The 21578-nt window shown below is 51.0% G+C and overlaps 1 protein-coding gene across 2 annotated transcripts in view; it reads left to right on the top strand.

Moving 5' to 3' along the window:
- LOC134338890 (putative RNA-binding protein Luc7-like 1) overlaps nt 1–21371 on the top strand; it is a 33691-nt gene extending 12320 nt beyond the window's left edge. The window contains exons 2-9 of one of the 2 annotated variants that reach the window (XM_063035057.1): nt 6661–6755; nt 13897–13995; nt 14243–14353; nt 14613–14756; nt 16357–16533; nt 16698–16813; nt 20351–20578; nt 21114–21371. In XM_063035057.1, coding sequence (XP_062891127.1) covers nt 6661–6755; nt 13897–13995; nt 14243–14353; nt 14613–14756; nt 16357–16533; nt 16698–16813; nt 20351–20578; nt 21114–21204 — 1061 coding nt within the window. In that variant the 3' untranslated portion in view covers nt 21205–21371. Of the gene's footprint in view, nt 1–6660; nt 6756–13841; nt 13996–14242; nt 14354–14612; nt 14757–16356; nt 16534–16697; nt 16814–20350; nt 20579–21113 lie in introns of both variants that reach the window. The other variant, XM_063035058.1, reaches the window with a different exon arrangement.
- Nucleotides 21372–21578: the final 207 nt, after the last annotated feature.

Below are 21578 nucleotides of genomic sequence, written 5' to 3'. Positions count from 1 at the left end.
ATGCAAGATCTTACATCTACGGACTCCAGAGCCTGCCGGCCCCGACGCTAGCAGGCATGAACTTTCAATTGCGGCCCCTGCCATTGATCTCGGCGGCTCCAACACCTCAGGACATATTCAAAACCCGGACTCCAGCAACGACCATGGACACCTTCACAGCGATTGTGCAACCACCAACTGCGACTCCAGCCTTGAACTCCAGGCCAGGTCTTTATGTGCTGCTGTTGTGACTCCCGTCTCCCCTTCCCCCACCACCACTCTGCAACCCCGTCTTCCTCAGATCCCACCGTCAGCTCCTGGGCCCTCAGAGGCTCCATCTTCCTCTCACCCCGACCCTCCCCTCTCCACTGACACCCCCAGCCTCCCCCCTCCCCCCTCTGATCCCAGCTCTCATCCGTGCCGGGTCTTTACCATCCCCTCCGACCTTCAACTGTCGGAGGCAGAACGCTCTGTTCTCAGTAAGGGCCTCACCTTTGTCCCCCTTCGCCCACACCTCAGCGAGTTCCGTGTTCGCCACGATGCGGAACTTTTCTTTCTCCGTCTCCGAGCCTACTTCTTCGGCAAGGACTCTTCCACCCCCACCGATGACCCCTTCTCCCGTCTTCAACCCTCCTCTTCTTCATGGACACCCCGCTCTGGTCTTCTGCCTGCTCTGGATCTCTTTATTGCCAACTGCCGACGGGACATAACCGTCTCGACTTCACCGCACCTTGTCCCCATTCCAACCTCACTCCTTCGGAACGCTCTGCTCTCCACTCCCTCCGCACTAATCCCAACCTTATTATTAAACCCGCTGATAAAGGGGGTGCTGTTGTAGTCTGGCGTACTGACCTCTACCTTGCGGAGGCACAGCGACAACTCGCGGATACCTCCTCTTATTTACCCCTCGATCGTGACCCCACCAAGGAGCACCAGGCCATTGTCTCCCACACTATCAACGACTTTATCCGCTCAGGGGATCTCCCATCCACTGCTACCAACCTTATAGTTCCCACACCCCGCACTTCCCGTTTCTACCTCCTACCCAAGATCCACAAACCTGCCTGTCCTGGCCGACCTATTGTCTCAGCTTTCTCCTGCCCCACCGAACTCGTTTCTGCATACCTCGACACTGTTTTATCACCCCTTGTTCAATCCCTTCCGACCTATGTTCGTGACACTTCTCACGCTCTTAAACTTTTCGATGATTTTAAGTTCCCTGGCCCCCACCGCTTTATTTTCACCATGGATGTCCAGTCCTTATATACTTCCATCCCCCATCAGGAAGGTCTCAAAGCTCTACGCTTCTTTTTGGATTCCAGACCTAATCAGTTCCCCTCTACCACCACTCTGCTCCGTCTAGCGGAATTAGTCCTTACTCTTAATAATTTCTCCTTTTGCTCCTCCCATTTACTCCAAACTAAAGGTGTAGCTATGGGCACCCGTATGGGTCCTAGCTATGCCTGCCTTTTTGTTGGGTTTGTGGAACAATCTATGTTCCGTGCCTATTCTGGTATCTGTCCCCCACTTTTCCTTCGCTATATCGACGACTGCATTGGCGCTGCTTCCTGCACGCATGCAGAACTCGTTGACTTTATTAACTTTGCCTCCAACTTTCACCCTGCCCTCAAGTTTACCTGGTCTATTTCCGACACCTCCCTCCCCTTTCTAGATCTTTCTGTCTCTGTCTCTGGAGACAGCTTATCCACTGATGTCTACTATAAGCCTACTGACTCTCACAGCTATCTGGACTATTCCTCTTCTCACCCTGTCTCTTGCAAAAACGCCATCCCCTTCTCGCAATTCCTCCGTCTCCGCCGCATCTGCTCTCAGGATGAGGCTTTTCATTCTAGGACGAGGGAGATGTCTTCATTTTTTAAAGAAAGGGGCTTCCCTTCCTCCACTATCAACTCTGCTCTTAAACGCATCTCCTCCATTTCACGTACATCTGCTCTCACTCCATCCTCCCACCACCCCACTAGGAATAGGGTTCCCCTGGTCCTCACCTACCACCCCACCAGCCTCCGGGTCCAACATATTATTCTCCGTAACTTCCGCCATCTCCAACAGGATCCCACTACTAAGCACATCTTTCCCTCCCCCCCCCCCTGCATTCCACAGGGATCGCTCCCTACACAACTCCCTTGCCCATTCGTCCCCCCCATCCCTCCCCACTGATCTCCCTCCTGGCACTTATCCGTGTAAGCGGAACAAGTGCTACACATGCCCTTACACTTCCTCCGTTACCACCATTCAGGGCCCCAAACAGTCCTTCCAGGTGAGGCATCACTTCACCTGTGAGTCGACTGGGGTGATATACTGCGTCCGGTGCTCCCGATGTGGCCTTTTATATATTGGTGAGACCCGACGCAGACTGGGAGACCGCTTTGCTGAACATCTACGCTCTGTCCGCCAGAGAAAGCAGGATCTCCCAGTGGCCACACATTTTAATTCCACATCCCATTCCCATTTGACATGTCTATCCACGGCCTCCTCTACTGTAAAGATGAAGCCACACTCAGGTTGGAGGAACAACACCTTATATTCCGTCTGGGTAGCCTCCAACCTGATGGCATGAACATTGACTTCTCTAACTTCCGCTAGGCCCCACCTCCCCCTCGTACCCCAGCTGTTACTCATTTTTATGCACACATTCTTTCTCTCACTCTCCTTTTTCTCCCTCTGTCCCTCTGAATATACCTCTTGCCCATCCTCTGGGTCACCCCCCCCCCATCTTTCTTCCCGGACCTCCTGTCCCATGATTCTCTCGTATCCCCTTTTGCCTATCACCTGTCCAGCTCTTGGCTCTATCCCTCCCCCTCCTGTCTTCTCCTATCATTTTGCATCTCCCCCTCCCCCTCCAGCTTTCAAATCCCTTACTCACTCTTCCTTCAGTTAGTCCTGACGAAGGGTCTCGGCCTGAAACGTCGACTGCGCCTCTTCCTATAGATGCTGCTTGGCCTGATGCGTTCACCAGCAACTTTGATGTATGTTGTTTCAAGACGGAGAAAATTGAAGAAACAATTAATGTAATGAAGAAGAAACTCGACTTTCTGACCTTTAAAAACTCTGGCTTAGAATCCAGAATGCGACGGCAGAATCTTCGAATGATTGGGGTGCATGAAGCTGTCGAATCTGATAACCCTATGAAGTATTTTTCTCAACTTTTAAAAGATGCATTTCCTACTGTATTTCCTGACCAACCACCGTTATTGGATCGTGTTGACAGAGTTCCATCATACTCGCCTAGGTCAGATAAACCTAGACATGTCATTTTACGTTTTCATTACTTTCAAGACAAGGAGAAACTGTTTCGTTTCGTTCGATCTAAAGGTTACATTGATTTTCTGGATCTTAAGTTCCGATTTGTGGAGGATTTCAGTAAACCAATTCGGGATCAACGGGTTCGTTACAGACCTGTGATGTCGGAACTCTACAAGATGGATTTAAAACCAGCGCTGCTTTACCCTGCACGTTTAAGGATTCGTACGTTGGATGGAGCCCTCCGTTTTTTTGAATCTCCATCGGATGCCCAGAGTTATCTGGATCAATTTTAACCTTCAACATCTTAATCGTAATTTTTAACTATCTCCGTTGATCGGAGGTTGTGAATTTGTCGGTCTTAATTTTTTTTTTGCCCTATATGGGCAGAAAAGTTCATTTTTGATTATCTAATATGGTTGCTAAACTTTCTTTTTAACTGCGTCATTTCTTTCTTTTTCCCAGGGGATCCTGGGTGGTTATTTCCTCACCGTCATTTTAGGTATTTCCTTTGTGGCCTTAAATTTTGTAGTTTTTAAATCTATTTTGTTTTGTAGGTTTTCATAACTAGTTTATATTAATAATCTCATTTTTTTTGTTTTGTTTACTCATGGGTCTGGGGTTTGTTGCGGTTTTTTTTAACATTTTCTGGCTTTTACTCTGTTATATTATGTGTTTGTTTTAATTGAGTTATCTTTTTTTTAAATTCTTTTACTGTTTTATAATTAGCTGATCTTTTTTATATTTACACTTTTTTTTAGGGAGTGTATACCGGAAGTCATGGGGGTAGTTTTAGTGCTTGCTTCTTTCGGGCTGGTCTGCGTTAGATTTAGCCTTGGGGTCATGGGGTGGGGGGGGGTGGTGGGAGGGGCTTCACGTTTTAGTTTCCTTCTTCTTGGGCTATGTACATTATTGAAGTATTGGTTGCGTTCTTCTTCCCGGTATCTCTTGTATGTTCTGTCCCCTTTCCGGGTTCGTGGGTCGAGCCTATCGTCAATCCTCCTTGTTGCGGGTTGACTTTAGGGATTATGGAGTCTATTATTAATTTTGTCTCCTGGAATACTAATGGTCTTAATCATCCTATTAAAAGGAAAAAAGTTTTTAAAGTGTTCCGGAGACTTAAAGCACAAATTTTATTTTTACAAGAGACCCATGTGCGGAGGGGGGGCAGACTACGTTTTTTTAAATTCTGGAAGGGACAACAGTTTCATTCTAACTCCAATGCTAAGATTCGAGGCATCTCTATTTTTATAGACTTCTCAGTTACTTTTATACAACATGATATTATTTCTGATCCGAATGGTAGATTTCTATTGGTTAGTGGTCTACTATTTAATAAAAAGGTAGTTTTGGTTAATGTTTATGCTCCTAATATGGACTGTCCGGAATTTTATAAATCATTATTCAATCAGTTCCCGAATTTGAATGAGTTTTCATTGATCTGGGGCAGAGATCTTAATACCTGTTTGTCTCTAGCTTTGGACCGTTCGGCTCCTCTACGGACCTTACCTAATAAATCTGCAACTTTGATTAATTCATTCCTCTCTGATTCTGGGTCGACGGACATTTGGCATTTGGCGGTGTGGAGGATCAGAGGGATCTTGGGGTCCGAGTGAATAGGACCCTCAAGGCTGCCCTGCAGGTTGACTCTGTGATTAAGAAAGCATATGGTGCATTGGCCTTCATCAATCGTGGGACTGAGTTTAGGAACTGAGAGTTAATAGTACAGCTATATAGGACCCTGGTCAGAACCCACTTGGAGTACTGTGTTCAGTTCTGGTCGCCTCACTACAGGAAGGACGTGAAACCATAGAAAGGGTGCAGAGGAGATTTACAAGGATGTTGCCTGGATTGGGGAGCATGCCTTATGAGAATAGGTTGAGTGAACTCAGCCTTTTTTCCTTGGAGCGACAGAGTATGAGAGGTAACTTGATAGAGGTGTATAAGATGATGAGATGCATTGATCGTGTAGATAGTCAAAGGCTTTTTCCCAGGGCAGAAATGGCTAGCACGAGAGGGCACAGTTTTAAGGTGCTTGGAAGTGGGTACAGAGGAGATGTCAGGGGTAAGTTTTTTCCCCAGAGAGTGGAGAGTGCGTGGAATGGGCTGCCGGCGACTGGTGAATACGGTAGGGTCTTTTAAGAGACACCTGGACAGGTACACGGAGCTCAGAAAAATAGAGGGCTATGGGTAGCCCTAGGTAATTTCTCAGGTAAGGACATGTTGGGCACAGCTTTGTGGGCTGAAGGGCCTGTATTGTGCTGTAGGTTTTCCAGTTTCTTTCTGAAGCTCCTACGTCTTCCCTGTAATGAGCTGACCAGAACTGCTTGTAAGGAATTTATATGTTCTCCCCGTCACGGTGTGGGTTTCCTCCGGGTGCTCCGATTTCCTCCCACAGACCAAAGATGTACCGGTTGGTAGGATAATGGTTCATTATAATTTGTTCTGTGACTAGACTGGGGCTAAACCGGGGGATTGCCCGGCTGCGCGGCCATATGCTGCCAGGGTAGTGGTAGAAGCAGATACGTTAGGGACATTGAAGAGACTCTTAGAAAGACCGTAAGATACGGGAGCAGAATTAAACCATTTGGCCCATCAAGTATGCTCCACTATTTCATCATGGCTGATCCAGTTTCCATCTCCCCCAATCTCCTGTTTTCTCTCTGTATCACTTCCTGCCCTGACTAATCAAGAATCTATAAACCTTTGTCTTAAAAATACCCAATGGCTTGGCCTCCACAGCCGCCTGTGGCAACAAATTCCACAGATTCACCACTCTCTGGCTAAAAGTCTTCCTCATCTCCCTCTGTTCTGAGTCTGTGCCCCTCTGGTCTTAGACTTTCCCACTATAGGAAACATTCTCTTCACATCTACTATATCGAGGCCTTTCAACATCGCTAAGTTTCAGTCAGGCCCTTAGTTACTTACGGCCTGTTACACCACCAGCGTTTAGGGCAGCAGTGAAGGTTCTCCACCTCTGGCGGTGTTCGGGGCTTCCTTCATCGTGTCAGTAACTTTCTCTCGTTTTTACTATTGTCAGTCACGCGTATTCTGGGTGGAGACTCAGGAATACCATTGCACTGAGATGTAGAAGGATTCTTCATTGCTGTTTCTGTAAGGATTTAGTTTTTACCAGTCAGGGTTGTTAGCCCTGGCCTGCACCCCCGAACCTGAAGACTGATGGGCCATTCTTAGTCTTTCCTCTACTCTTTACCACATAGTTCTCCAAGCCTCCAAGCCCTATGACAAGGTTGTAGTTCTCTTGGAGGGGATAGGCACATGGATGATAGAACATGAACGGCTATGTGGGAAGGAAGGGTTAGATTGGATTAAGAGTGCCTATAATGTTCTGTATGTGAGTGAAAATATACCTGATTCTGACTCTTGTTGGATCTCTCACCCCTCCCCCCCACCCCCCAGGTGACGTCAACCGGCAGAAGGTGAAGTTCACAGATGACCGAGTTTGCAAGGCGCATCTCCTGGGATGCTGTCCACACGATATTCTCGCGGGGTCGGTGAGTACATTCCAGTCCGTCCTGCCGCTTGGACATGGAGACAGGACGGTGTATCATGAGAACCTGGGCCTCCAGAGGAGACCCAGTCTAACAGTGGGGGGCTGTGAAGATTGGTTCAGTTTAATATCAGAGAATGTACACAGTATACAACCTGAAATTCTTACTCTTTGCAGACACCCAGGAAAACAGAAAAAGAGCCCCAAAGAATGAATGACAGAAAGTGTTAGGACCCCAATGTCTCCCCCCCCCCACCCCAACTTACAGGCAGCAGCAGAATCAACCCCCCCCCCACTTGCTCCGGTCAAAACATCAACCCCCACCACCCACCACACAAGCATTAGCAAAGCCCCCAGAGACCATTATATAGAGTCCATCCCAACACTTCGACGTCTCACTAGTGAGGGGGAGAGAGATATCGCTGCCTCCACAGTGAGAACAGAGACCAACAGCTCTCTGGCTCATGTTTCAATCTCCCACGACACTTCAGTTGGCGAGGAGTCCACAGGGCCGCATCCCGAAGGCGAGTTCCGAGAGCGAGAACCCGTCATCCGTGAAGAACCATAGTTCAAGCTACAACTGTAGATCATGGACTCGGACAGAACCCCAGCTACCTTGAGAAGGGAAAAAGAGAAACGAGAAGGGAGAAATAAACTGTCTCGGATGAACTGGAAGAAGTCGCCAAAGTCTGCAGAAACCTCTGGCACCATTTTTAGCTGCTCCCACTCGGGGTGATAAACCTTTCTGAGATTGTGCACCCAAATTGGCCTTCATAGAACAGTACAGGCCCTGCGACCTTCATGTAGTCAACAGCAGTGAGGCAATGTTGCAGCTCTATAAAACCCTGGTTAGACCACAATTGGAATATTGTATTCATTTCTGGTCTCCCCATTATAGAAAGGAAATGGAAGCTTTAGAGAGTGTGCAGAGGAGATTCACCAGGATGTTGCCTGGATTAGACAGCATGTCTTATGAGGAAAATTGATCGGAAGGTTTTGCCTTTTCAACCACCCTATCAAATTGTGTGGCAACTTTGTGGGGTCTGTGACCACCGACCATCCCTCTGTTCCTGCACACTATCATTAACCTTGTACTCTGCCTTTAAGTACGACATTCCAAAGTGAATCACTTCACACTTTTCCAGGTTGAACTGTATCTGCCACTTGTCAGCCCAGCTCTGCATCCTGTCAATGTCCCGTTGTAACCCACGACAACCTTCTACATTATCCACAACTCCAGTGACCTTCATGTCATCTGCAAACATACTAACCCACCCACCCTTCCACGTCCTCATCCAAGTCATTGATAAAATTCAGAAAGAGTAGAGGTCCCAGAACAAATCCCTGTGGAACATCACTGGTCACTGATCTCCGAATATCCTCCACCTACTACCACCCGTGGGTTTTATGGGAGTGGAAGATAGGGACCCAGTGTTTTGAAAAGGAATGGGAGACAGGGTCCAATTGGGTTTAAAGGGAGAGGGTGATAGGGTCCCGTTGGGTTTTTTTTCTTCGGTATTCACTAAGGGGAAGGATATTGAATTGTGTAAGATAAGGGAAACAGGTAGGGAAGTTATGGAAACTATGATGATTAAAGAAGAGGAAGTAATGGCACTTGTAAGGAATATAAAAGTGGATAAGTCTCTGGGTCCTGACAGGATATTCCCTAGGACCTTGAGGGAAGTTAGTGTGGAAATAGCTGGGGCTCTGACAGAAATATTTCAAATGTCATTAGAAACGGGGATGGTGCCAGAGGATTGGCGTATTGCTCATGTGGTTCCATTGTTTAAAAAGGGTTCTAAGAGTAAACCTAACAATTATCGGCCTGTGAGTTTGACGTCAGTGGTGGGTAAATTGATGGAAAGTATTCTTAGAGATGGTATATATAATTATCTGGATAGACAGGGTCTGATTAGGAACAGTCAACATGGATTTGTGCGTGGTAGGTCATGTTTGACAAATCTTATTGACTTTTTTAATGAGGTTACTAGGAAAATTGACGAGGGTAAAGCGGTGGATGTTGTCTGTGTGGACTTCAGTAAGGCTTTTGACATGGTTCCACACGGAAGGTTAGTTAGGAAGGTTCAATCATTCAGTGTTAATATTGAAGTAGTAAAATGGATTCAGCAGTGGCTGGATGGGAGACACCAGAGAGTAGTGATGGATAACTGTTTGTCAGATTGGAGGCTGGTGACTAGTGGTGTGCCTCAGGGATCTGTACTGGGTCCAATGTTATTTGTCATATACATTAATGATCTGGATGATGGGATGGTAAATTGGATGAGTAAGTATGCAGATGATACTAAGATAGGTGGTGTTGTGGATGATGAGGTAGGTTTTCAAAGGTTGCAGAGAGATTTAGGCCAGTTAGAAGAGTGGGCTGAAAAATGGCAGATGGAGTTTAATGCTGAAAAATGTGAGGTGCTACATTTTGGTAGGACTAATCAAAATAGGACATACATGGTAAATGGTAGGGCATTGAGGAATGCAGCAGAACAAAGGGATCTAGGAATAATGGTGCATAGTTCCCTGAAGGTGGAATCTCATGTGGACAGGGTGGTGAAGAAAGCTTTTGGTATGCTGGCCTTTATAAATCAGAGCATTGAGTATAGGAGTTGGGATGTAATGTTAAAATTATACAAGGCATTGGTGAGGACAAATTTGAAGTATTGTGTACAGTTTTGGTCACCGAATTATAGGAAAGATGTCAACAAAATAGAGAGAGTACAGAGAAGATTTACTAGAATGTTACCTGGGTTTCATCACCTAAGTTACAGAGAAAGGTTGAACAAGTTGGGTCTTTATTACTTGGAACGTAGAAGGTTGAGGGGGGACTTGATAGAGGTATTTAAAATTATGAGGGGGATAGATAGAGTTGACATGGATAGGCTTTTTCCATTGAGAGTGGGGGAGATTCAAACAAGAGGACATGAGTTGAGAGTTAAAGGGCAAAAGTTTAGGGGTAACATGAGGGGGAACTTCTTTACTCAGAGAGTGGTAGCTGTGTGGAACGAGCTTCCAGCAGAAGTGGTTGAGGCAGGTTCGATGTTGTCGTTTAAAGTTAAATTGGATAGATATATGGACAGGAAAGGAATGGAGGATTATGGGCTGAGTGCAGGTCGGTGGGACTAGGTGAGAGTAAGAGTTTGGCACGGACTGGAAGGGCCGAGATGGCCTGTTTCCATGCTGTAATTGTTATATGATTATATGGAGTGGGAGTCGGGGTCCCGTTGGGTTTAAAGGGAGAGGGAGACGGGGTCCCGTTGGGTTTAAAGGGAGCAGGAGACGGGGTCCCGTTGGGTTTAAAGGGAGTGGGAGACGGGGTCCCGTTGGGTTTAAAGGGAGCAGGAGACGGGGTCCCGTTGGGTTTAAAGGGAGTGGGAGACGGGGTCCCGTTGGGTTTAAAGGGAGCAGGAGACGGGGTCCCGTTGGGTTTAAAGGGAGAGGGAGACGGGGTCCCGTTGGGTTTAAAGGGAGCGGGAGACAGGGTCCCGTTGGGTTTAAAGAGAGCAGGAGACGGGGTCCCATTGGGTTTAAAGGGAGAGGAAGACGGGGTCCCATTGGGTTTAAAGGGAGAGGGAGACGGGGTCCCGTTGGGTTTAAAGGGAGCAGGAGACGGGGTCCCGTTGGGTTTAAAGGGAGAGGGAGACGGGGTCCCGTTGGGTTTAAAGGGAGTGGGAGACGGGGTCCCGTTGGGTTTAAAGGGAGCAGGAGACGGGGTCCCGTTGGGTTTAAAGGGAGAGGGAGACGGGGTCCCATTGGGTTTAAAGGGAGAGGAAGACGGGGTCCCATTGGGTTTAAGGGGAGAGGGAGACGGGGTCCCGTTGGGTTTAAAGGGAGCAGGAGACGGGGTCCCGTCGGGTTTAAAGGGAGAGGGAGACGGGGTCCCATTGGGTTTAAAGGGAGCGGGAGACAGGGTCCCGTTGGGTTTAAAGAGAGCAGGAGACGGGGTCCCATTGGGTTTAAAGGGAGAGGAAGACGGGGTCCCATTGGGTTTAAAGGGAGAGGGAGACGGGGTCCCGTTGGGTTTAAAGGGAGCAGGAGACGGGGTCCCGTTGGGTTTAAAGGGAGAGGGAGACAGGGTCCCGTTGGGTTTAAAGGGAGCAGGAGACGGGGTCCCGTTGGGTTTAAAGGGAGCAGGAGATAGGGTCCCGTTGGGTTTAAAGGGAGCGGGAGACGGGGTCCCGTTGGGTTTAAAGGGAGCAGGAGACGGGATCCCATTGGGTTTAAAGGGAGAGGGAGACGGGGTCCCGTTGGGTTTAAAGGGAGCGCGAAACGGGGTCCCGTTGGGTTTAAGGGAGAGGGAGACGGGGTCCCGTTGGGTTTAAAGGGAGCAGGAGACGGGGTCCCATTGGGTTTAAAGGGAGCAGGAGATGGGGTCCTGTTGGGTTTAAAGGGAGCGGGAGACGGGGTCCCGTTGGGATTAAAGGGAGCGGGAGATGGGGTCCCGTTGGGACTAAAGGGAGCGGGAGACGGGGTCCCGTTGGGTTTAAAGGGAGCAGGAGACGGGGTCCCGTTGGGTTTAAAGGGAGCAGGAGACGGGGTCCCGTTGGGATTAAAGGGAGAGGGAGACGGGGTCCCGTTGGGTTTAAAGGGAGAGGGAAACGGGGTCCCGTTGGGTTTAAAGGGAGCGAGAAATGGGGTCCCGTTGGGTTTAAGGGAGAGGGAGACGGGGTCTCGTTGGGTTTAAAGGGAGCAGGAGACGGGGTCCCATTGGGTTTAAAGGGAGCGAGAAACGGGGTCCCGTTGGGTTTAAGGGAGAGGGAGGCGGGGTCCCGTTGGGTTTAAACGGAGCAGGAGACTGGGTCCCGTTGGGATTAAAGGGAGAGGGAGACGGGGTCCCGTTGGGTTTAAAGGGAGAGGGAGACGGGGTCCCGTTGGGTTTAAAGGGAGAGGGAGACGGGGTCCCGTTGGGTTTAAAGGGAGCGAGAAACGGGGTCCCGTTGGGTTTAAGGGAGAGGGAGATGGGGTCCCGTTGGGTTTAAAGGGAGCAGGAGACGGGGTCCCATTGGGTTTAAAGGGAGCAGGAGACGGGGTCCCGTTGGGTTTAAAGGGAGCGAGAAACGGGGTCCCGTTGGGTTTAAGGGAGAGGGAGACGGGGTCCCGTTGGGTTTAAAGGGAGCAGGAGACGAGGTTCCATTGGGTTTAAAGGGAGAGGGAGACGGGGTCCCGTTGGGTTTAAAGGGAGAGGGAAACGGGGTCCCGTTGGGTTTAAAGGGAGCAGGAGACGGGGTCTCGTTGGGTTTAAAGGGAGCAGGAGACGGGGTCCCATTGGGTTTAAAGGGAGCGAGAGACGGGGTCCCGTTGGGTTTAAAGGAAGCAGGAGACGGAGTCCCGTTGGGTTTAAAGGGAGCGGGAGACGGGGTCCCGTTGGGTTTAAAGGGAGCAGGAGATGGGGTCCCATTGGGTTTAAAGGGAGAGGGAGACGGGGTCCCGTTGGGTTTAAAGGGAGAGGGAGACGGGGTCCCGTTGGGTTTAAGGGAGAGGGAGACGGGGTCCCGTTGGGTTTAAAGGGAGCAGGAGACGGGGTCCCATTGGGTTTAAAGGGAGCAGGAGACGGGGTCCCGTTGGGTTTAAAGGGAGCGAGAAACGGGGTCCCGTTGGGTTTAAGGGAGAGGGAGACGGGGTCCCGTTGGGTTTAAAGGGAGCAGGAGACGGTGTTCCATTGGGTTTAAAGGGAGAGGGAGACGGGGTCCCGTTGGGTTTAAAGGGAGAGGGAAACGGGGTCCCGTTGGGTTTAAAGGGAGCAGGAGACGGGGTCCCATTGGGTTTAAAGGGAGCAGGAGACGGGGTCTCGTTGGGTTTAAAGGGAGCAGGAGACGGGGTCCCATTGGGTTTAAAGGGAGCAGGAGACGGGGTCCCGTTGGGTTTAAAGGGAGCGAGAAACGGGGTCCCGTTGGGTTTAAGGGAGAGGGAGACGGGGTCCCGTTGGGATTAAAGGGAGAGGGAGACGGGGTCCCGTTGGGTTTAAAGGGAGAGGGAAACGGGGTCCCATTGGGTTTAAAGGGAGAGGGAGACGGGGTCCCATTGGGTTTAAAGGGAGCGAGAGACGGGGTCCCGTTGGGTTTAAAGGAAGCAGGAGACGGAGTCCCGTTGGGTTTAAAGGGAGCGGGAGACGGGGTCCCGTTGGGTTTAAAGGGAGCAGGAGATGGGGTCCCATTGGGTTTAAAGGGAGAGGGAGACGGGGTCCCGTTGGGTTTAAAGGGAGAGGGAGACGGGGTCCCGTTGGGTTTAAGGGAGAGGGAGACGGGGTCCCGTTGGGTTTAAAGGGAGCAGGAGACGGGGTCCCATTGGGTTTAAAGGGAGCAGGAGACGGGGTCCCGTTGGGTTTAAAGGGAGCGAGAAACGGGGTCCCGTTGGGTTTAAGGGAGAGGGAGACAGGGTCCCGTTGGGTTTAAAGGGAGCAGGAGACGGTGTTCCATTGGGTTTAAAGGGAGAGGGAGACGGGGTCCCGTTGGGTTTAAAGGGAGAGGGAGACGGGGTCCCGTTGGGTTTAAAGGGAGCAGGAGACGGGGTCCCGTTGGGTTTAAAGGGAGCAAGAAATGGGGTCCCGTTGGGTTTAAGGGATAGGGAGACGGGGTCCCGTTGGGTTTAAAGGGAGCAGGAGACGGGGTCCCGTTGGGTTTAAAGGGAGCAGGAGACGGGGTCCCGTTGGGTTTAAAGGGAGCGAGAAACGGGGTCCCGTTGGGTTTAAGGGAGAGGGAGACGGGGTCCCGTTGGGTTTAAAGGGAGCAGGAGACGGGGTCCCATTGGGTTTAAAGGGAGAGGGAGACGGGGTCCCGTTGAGTTTAAAGGGAGAGGGAGACGGGGCCCCGTTGGGTTTAAGTGAGAGGGAGACGGGGTCCCGTTGGGTTTAAAGGGAGAGGGAGACGGGGTCCCGTTGGGTTTAAAGGGAGCAGGAGACGGGGTCCCATTGGGTTTAAAGGGAGAGGGAGACGGGGTCCCGTTGAGTTTAAAGGGAGAGGGAGACGGGGCCCCGTTGGGTTTAAGTGAGAGGGAGACGGGGTCCCATTGGGTTTAAAGGGAGCGGGAGGCAGGGTCTCAGTGGTGTACAGAGAGTACAATTCCTCTTTCTCTGGGCTGCCTGCAGTCCCCCTTCTGTATGCAGTTGTCTCCTGAACACCTCCCCCTTTCTGTGCCCACAGAAAATGGACGTGGGGGGGTGTAAGAAGCTCCACGATGTGGCTCTGCGTGCCGACTATCTCATCGCATCCAAGACCAAGGACTACCTCTTTGAAAAGGAGGTGAGGGGGCACTGGTGTCTGATAGGGTCGAAGGAAATTGTTCGAGGGGAGAGGTTCAAAGGAAGGGGGGGATGGATGGGCAGAGGGAGGGGAAGTTGAGGACATGACAGAGCAGGAGAGGAGGTGGGGAATGGACAGAGCGGGGGGTGGGGGGGCGACAGAATAGGCAGAAGGATGGGGGGGATGTTTCATTGAGCTGCCCCCAACTTCCCTATCTCCAACTCTTCCTCTGCCCTCCACCCCACAGGCCATGTCAGCGCTGGAGGAGTTTCTTAGCGAATGCGACCGCAAGGCTGAGCAGGACAAAGAGAAATTGGTGCTGGTCCAGAAATCTTTCAGTACTGAGATCATTGCCAAGGTAAAAAGAAGTACCCTCCATCACCTAATCTCAGCTCCCTCCACCTACCTTGCCTCCCCTCAGTCCTTCCTCCTACCCTCCCTCATCTCCCTCCACCTTGCTGTGCCTCACCTCCCCTCCCGCACTCTCCCTTTCTCTCTCTCCTCTCTCCGCCTCCCTCCTTTCCCCCAGCCACACTCTGTCCCCTCGCCTCCTCAGTCTTAGCCGCCCTCACTATCTCCCTCTTTCCTCCTTAACCCCTCTCTCCCTCGGCTGGCAGGTGGAGAAGGTTCAGATGTTGAATGAGGACATTGGCAAGTTGCTGGCCCGCGCCGAGCTCCTGGGTTCCAGCGGCATCCTCGACCAATCACAGCGGGTGCTGGAGGAGGTGGAGAGGCTAACGCAACTCAAGAAGGAGTCTGAGGTGAGTGAGGGCCCCTGTCCACTGTCCCCATTCCCCCCCCTCCCCCATTTGAGTCTGCTCCTCCATGGCTGATTTACTATTTTATGATCCCTCACAACCCTATTCCCCGGCCTTCTCCCTATAACCTTTGACTCCTGACCAATCAAGAACATATCAACCTCACTATAAATATACTCAATAACTTGACCTCTTCAGCCATCTGAGGCGATGAATTCCTCAGATTCACCACTCTCTGGCTAAGGAAATTCCTCCTCATCTCTGTTCTAAGTGGATGTCCCTCTATTCTGAGGTCGTGCCCTCAAGTCCTGGGCTTCCCACAAGAGGAAACATCACCTCCACGTCCACTCTGTGATAGGTTTCAATGAGATCTCCCTTATTCTTCTGAACTACAGAAACTACAGGCCTAGAGTAATCAAAAACTCCTCATATTCCCACAATCGTCCTCATGAACCTCCTCTGGATTTTCTCCAATGCCTGCACATCTTTTCTGGGATAAAGGGCCCTAAACTGTCCACTGTGGAACCCGGACCCTAACCCTAATGTGAGGTGTGCTAGTGTCCAACAGCCCTGTGTCAGACCCCAAACCAATCCCACTCTCTCCCCACAGCCCTGTGTCAGACCCCAAACTGATCCCACTCTCTCCCCACAGCCTGTGTCAGTTCCGAAACTAATCCCACTCTCTCCCCACAGCCCTGTGTCAGACCCCAAACTAATCCCACTCTCTCCACAGCCCTGTGTCAGACCCCAAACTAATCCCACTCTCTCCACAGCCTGTCAGTCCCCAAACTAATCCCAGTGTCTCACTCTCTCCACAACCCTGCGTCAGTCCCCAAACCAATCCCACTCTCTCCCCACAGCCTGTGTCAGTCCCCAAACTAATCCCACTGTCCCACTCTCTCCCCAAAGCCTGTGTCAGTCCCCAAACTAATCCCACTGTCCCACTCTCTCCCACAGCCCTGTGTTAGTCCCCAAACTAATCCCTCTCTCCCCACAGCCTGTGTCAGTTCCCAAACTAATCCCACAGCCCTGTGTCAGACCCCAAACTAATCCCACAGCCCCACTCTCTCCCCACAGCCCTGTGACATTCTCCAAACTAATCCCACAGCCCCACTCTCTCCCCACAGCCTTGTGTCAGACCCCAAACTAGTCCCACAGCCCCACTCTCTCCCCACAGCCCTGTGTCAGTCCCCAGACTAATCCCACTGTCCCACTCTCTCCCACAAGCCTGTGTCAGTCCCCAAACTAGTCCCACAGCCCCACTCTCTCCCCACAGCCCTGTGTCAGTCCCCAGACTAATCCCACTGTCCCACTCTCTCCCACAGCCCTGTGTCAGACCCCAAACTAATCCCACAGCCCCACTCTCCCCACAGCCCTGTGACATTCTCCAAACTAATCCCACAGCCCCACTCTCTCCCCACAGCCCTGTGTCAGACCCCAAACTAATCCCTCTCTCCCCACAGCCTGTATCAGTTTCTGAATCCACAGCCGCACCGTGGGAGGTTCCACTGTCCCAGAGCTGGAACCTCTGCCTGTTCTCACCTCTCCCTCTTCCTCTGCCCATTCTCACCCTCTCCCTCTTCCGCTCTCCGCCCCACTGCAGGAGGAATATCGCAACAACATCCCGACGTGCAGCCTGCAGCAGCAGAAGTTGCGAGTGTGTGATGTGTGCGGTGCCTATCTGGGGCTGCAGGAGAAGGACAAGCGGCTGGCCGATCACTTCCGCGGCCGCCTACACATGGGCTTCATGGAGATCCGAAGCAAACTACAGCAGATCAAGGTGAGCTGTCAGTGCATCCCCTCTCTCCCCCCCACCCCCAGCCCCACCATCCCGAACTCCTCTCTCCCCTAACCCTCCCCCCATCCACCTCTACCCACTGCATCCCTGCCCCCAGCCCTCTCCCCTCCTCTCACATTCTCCTTTCCGCCTCCCTTTTTCTGCAGAAGACGCTCAGCCAGAAGCTGGGAACACCGGAGACAGAGACATCTCGACAGCGGGAGGAGCGCAGGCCGGAACGGCGTTTGTCTGACCGGAGGCTGAAGCACGCCCCCAGACCCAGGTGTGTCCGTCACCCTCCGGGGTTCACGCGGCCAGCTGATTCCCGACACGACTTACCGCTGCTTCTCAGCGGATTGACAGGACAGAGGAACGGCAAACAGAGTGTAATTCCGAGAAGAGGGGAAACATGGCAGACTGCAGTGAGGTGTTGCAACTGGGGAGGAATCTTACCTATGGTTTGGATGAGGAACGGTTTGCAGATGACATGAAGGTTGATGGAGTTGTGGATGGTGTAGAAGGTTGTCCTGGGTTACAACGGGACACTGACAGGATGCAGAGCTGGGCTGAAAAGTGGCAGGTGGAGTTCAAGGCGGGAAATTGTGAAGTGATTCCCTTTGGAAGACTGAACTTGAAGGCAGAGCACAGGGTAAATGGCAGGATTCTTAGCAGTGTGGAGGGACGGGGGATCTTGGGGTTCACATGCTCAGAACCCTCAGAGTTACTGTGCAAATTGATGAGGCTAATTTTAGATGATCTTGGAGTAGGTTAAAAGGTCAGCACAACATTGTGGGTCTGTACTACGCTGGAGTGTTTTATGTTGACCTTCATTAGACTGGGGGTGGGGGGGGGATGTTGAGTTAGAGCCCTGTGTGGGATCTGGTGATTTTTCTGATTCCCCAACTTCTTTTAAGAGTCCGAGAATGAGTGAAAATTTGCTGCTTTACAATAACTTATTTTAAAGTTTAAACAAAGATTGAGCCTTTGCAAAACCTGGCACCTTTATACTGGAACCAATAAAAAGTGTCTATTTCTGAGCAACACACTTTAAGAAAAACAAGACACTTTGGAGAGACTACTGAGAAGTGGTTTCAGGTTGAGCATCTGTGGTTATGTGGATAGACAAGAAAAGTCGCTGCTGTGCGTGGAATGGGCTGCTGGCGGCGGTGGAAAAGAGAGGGTCTTTTAAGAGACTCCTGGATGGCTACATGGAGCTTAGGAAAATAGAGAGCTATGGGTAAAGCCCAGGTAGTTCTAAGGTAAGGACATGTTTGGCACAGCTTTGAGGGCCGAAGGGCCTGTATTGGGATGTAGGGTTTCTACGTTTCTGTTTGTACAGTCACGGCTCGTGTGTCACATACTTAGCCAACGAAAAATAAAAAGCTGGTAAACTTCCCGCCAGTAGGTGGAGACAAAACACCACAAATTGTGTTGGTCGATTACCGACAGAAAGGATGTAAAGAAGACTGAAAAAGGACAGAAAGTGAAGAAGGACGTTGCTGGGACACGGGGACCTCAGTAGAGGGAGAGGTTGAATAGGCTAGGGTTTTATTCCCTTGAGCATCGGAGAATGAGGGGAGATTTGATAGAGGTATACTAAATTATGAGGAGTTTAGATAGGGTAAATGCAAGCAGGCTTTACCGACTAGGGTTGGATGAGGCTAGAGGTCATGGGTTATGGGTGAGAGGTCAAATGTTTAAGGGGAACCTGAGGGAGAGCTTCACTCTGAGGGTGGTGAGAGTGTGGAATGAGCTTCCAGTGGAAGTGGTTGGTGCAAGTTTGAGTTCAGTATTTATGAAGTTTGGATAAGTACATGGATGGGAGAGATAGAGAGGGCTATGGTCCAGGTCTGGGTCGATGGGATGGAGCAGAAAAGCAGTTGGAATGGATTTGATGGGCCAAAGTGCCTGTTTCTGTGCTGTTGAGCTGATTATAGTGTGGGCATAATATGTTAGAACCAAAGCCAACTTCCATTCTCTCTTCTCCCATTGGGCAGACAGCATAATCAAAGACCCCCACCCACACCATTCATTCTCTCTTCCCTCCCCCCTCCCCCCCCCCCACATCGGGCAGAAGATACAAAAGCCTGAGAGCTCGTCCCACCAGGCTCGAGGACAGCTTCTACCCCGCTGTTATCAGACTATTGAACGGTCCCCCAGTACGAGGACAGCTTCTACCCCGCTGTTATCAGACTATTGAACGGTCCCCCAGTACGAGGACAGCTTCTACCCCGCTGTTATCAGACTATTGAACGGTCCCCCAGTACGAGGACAGCTTCTACCCCGTTGTTATCAGACTATTGAACAGTCCCCCAGTACGAGGACAGCTTCTACCCCGCTGTTATCAGACTATTGCACGGTCCCCCAGTACGATAAGATGGACTCTTGACCTCACAATCTACCCCGTCGTGACCCTTGCAGCTTATTGTCTGCCTGCACTGCCCTTTCTCTGTAACTGTAACACTTCATTCTGCACTCTGTTGGTGTTCCCTTGTTCTGCCCCGATGCTGTTGGACATGGTGAACAGATCTGTTAGGAATGACATGCAGAAGAATGCCATCCACTGTAGCTCAGCACCTCTGACAGTAATAGATGATTCAGCAGTGCAGAGTCACATCTGTGTGGGTATGTGTCGGTGTTAATGTGCAGTGTTACTTGACTGAATACATCGAGCTGTCATGAATGATTTACAATGTGTGTTGTGTGTGAGCTATTGGAGTCAGGACCACAACTTTTCTCCTGCAGGCATTAACGACCTCCATCATGCAACTGATGGCTTTGTGACCAAGTTGGCAGTGATGGAGTTGTTCCTTAAAGGTGGTCATAGCTGGAGAAGGTAATGGGGTTAAGAGCCCACTAACTATTAAACGCTCACAATGGCGTGCATCTCAAATAGCCCCTGACGACCGAGTCCTGCTCCTGCTCATCCAGAAGGAAAACTCTGATCTCAGACCTCTGCTGCTTTGTGGCTGTACCCACTCATGGGGGAAAATGTGGAGCTGGAGTCCCTACAGCAGTCCTGGGCTGAGTTCAATACTGACTGGCAACTCCTGCAACGCTGCTGGTGCCAAGCTGCCAGTCTCTGCCACTCCTTTGGGCTCATCACCTGCGTGCAGAGGGGGAACCTGCTGTGTGGACACCCCTCTGCAGCCTCTTGCGACCCAGTGCAGTGCCCCCCCATACCAGACGGTGATGCAACCAGTCAGAGTTCTCTCCACAGTACATCACTGCTGATACCTCGATGAGGACTCATGGCTGTTCCCTCGACTTCCCCTTTCTGAAGTGCTCCATCAGTTCCTTGGACTTGCTGACATTGAGTGCAAGAACAGAGATGAGGAATTTCTCTCACAAGAGAAAATCTGCAGATGCTGGAAAGAGTACAGTCGCCGTTTCGGGGTGAGACCCTTCGGTGGGACTGGCTCCAGAGGGTGGCAGGCCTGTGGAATTCGCTGCCACAGACAAGACATTGGATAAATTTAAGGCAGAGAGTGATATGCTCCTGATCGGTTTGGGGGGCGGGGGGTTGTGAAAAACCAGTCCTGATTGAATGGGAGAGCAGATGATGGTGAGGCAGGCAAAAGAGAGCCTGGCCTCTTCTGGGAGGAAGGGAATTCCTGATGATGGATGCTTTTCTCTACGACAGCACTTCAGGTATATGTCCTCAATAGTTGGGAGCATTTTACCTCTGATACTGGGCTGAATCCACTGCCTTTTGTAGGGTTTTCCATTCAGAGGCATTGGTGGTTACATACCAGGCCATGATACGGCCATTGGGCATCTCCCACCCCACCCCCTTCTCACTCTCTCTCACCCCACCCAGGGACATGAAGAGGACGTCTAGCCTCTCCCACGAGGGGAAGTGGCCGGCACCATCTCGTTTCCGGGAATACAGAGACCGCCCCTTCTACCAGCGGCCTCCAGGATCAATGCCCCTCCCTCCACCACCCCAGTACGACCGACCCTGGTCCCGCTACCTGGAACCGCAGCCCCCCTTCTTCCGAGGACGAGACCCACAGACGCTCTACGACCCCTACGACATGTACGAAAGGTGAGTGTACAGATCTCCCTCAGAGAGAGGGACAGTGTCACTGGTTAGTGCAGAGATATTACAGAGAGAGGGACTGAGAGTCACCGGTTAGTGTAGAGATCTCCCTGAGAAAGAGGGACTGAGAGACACCGGTCAGTGTAGAGATCTCCCTGAGAGAGAGGGTCAGAGAGTCACCAGTCAGTGTATAGATCTCCCTAAGAGAGAGGGACTGAGAGACACCGGTCAGTGTAGAGATCTCCCTGAGAGAGAGGGACAGAGAAACTGATCAGGTAACAGATCTCCTCCTGAGAAAGGGACAGAGATTTAAGAGGGATCTGAGAGGTAACTTCTCTGCACAAGGGGTAGTGAGTACGTGTAAGGAGCTCAGGAAGTACGGTCTTGATGGGTACCAATTGCGACACTAAGGAGACTTTGGATAGGTACATGGAGGGGAGGGACGAGGAAGGTTACGGGGCTGAAAACTGGCAACTGAGTCTAGCAGGGAGGATGCTGTTTCCACACGCCGTCTAAACACTGTCCCTCCATCTCTCCACAGAAACCTCCACCGGCAACACCTTCTCGAGGAACGTCGAGACCGGTTCTCGAGAGAGGGGGTCCACCCCTTTGGAATCCATCCTGCCTTCTAGAACTGGCCTCCTAGGAACACTTCTTTCCACTCGTCCTTCCTCGACCTCCATTTCCTGTCCCCCTCGCTCTCCATCCCCCCAGCCTCCATCTATCTGCTGCTGGTACTCGCACAGATCTAGCTCCCCACCCCCCCCCCCACCAAACTGTTCTTTGTACAAAATGGTTGGATTTTTTTTGTAATAAAATATTGTTTGTTTTTTCTTTTTTTTTAAGAAAACTTGGGTCTTCCCCCTGCTGTGTGTCTCAACGAGCCTGAGAGCATCATGCAAGCTTTTCCCAATAACTCATAAAGTGGCCTCTTGAGTGTAGGTACATTAAATAGCAAACTGAGACAGACATGCAACGGTTTGGGCACCCCTGGTCAAAATGTGTT

The sequence above is a fragment of the Mobula hypostoma genome, chromosome 28 (genome assembly GCF_963921235.1).
Source record: "Mobula hypostoma chromosome 28, sMobHyp1.1, whole genome shotgun sequence".
In the NCBI taxonomy this organism is placed as follows: Eukaryota; Metazoa; Chordata; class Chondrichthyes; order Myliobatiformes; family Myliobatidae; genus Mobula; species Mobula hypostoma.
The sequence above is the reverse complement of the archived record's forward strand: the minus strand, read 5'-3'. Positions and strand labels throughout refer to the sequence as shown.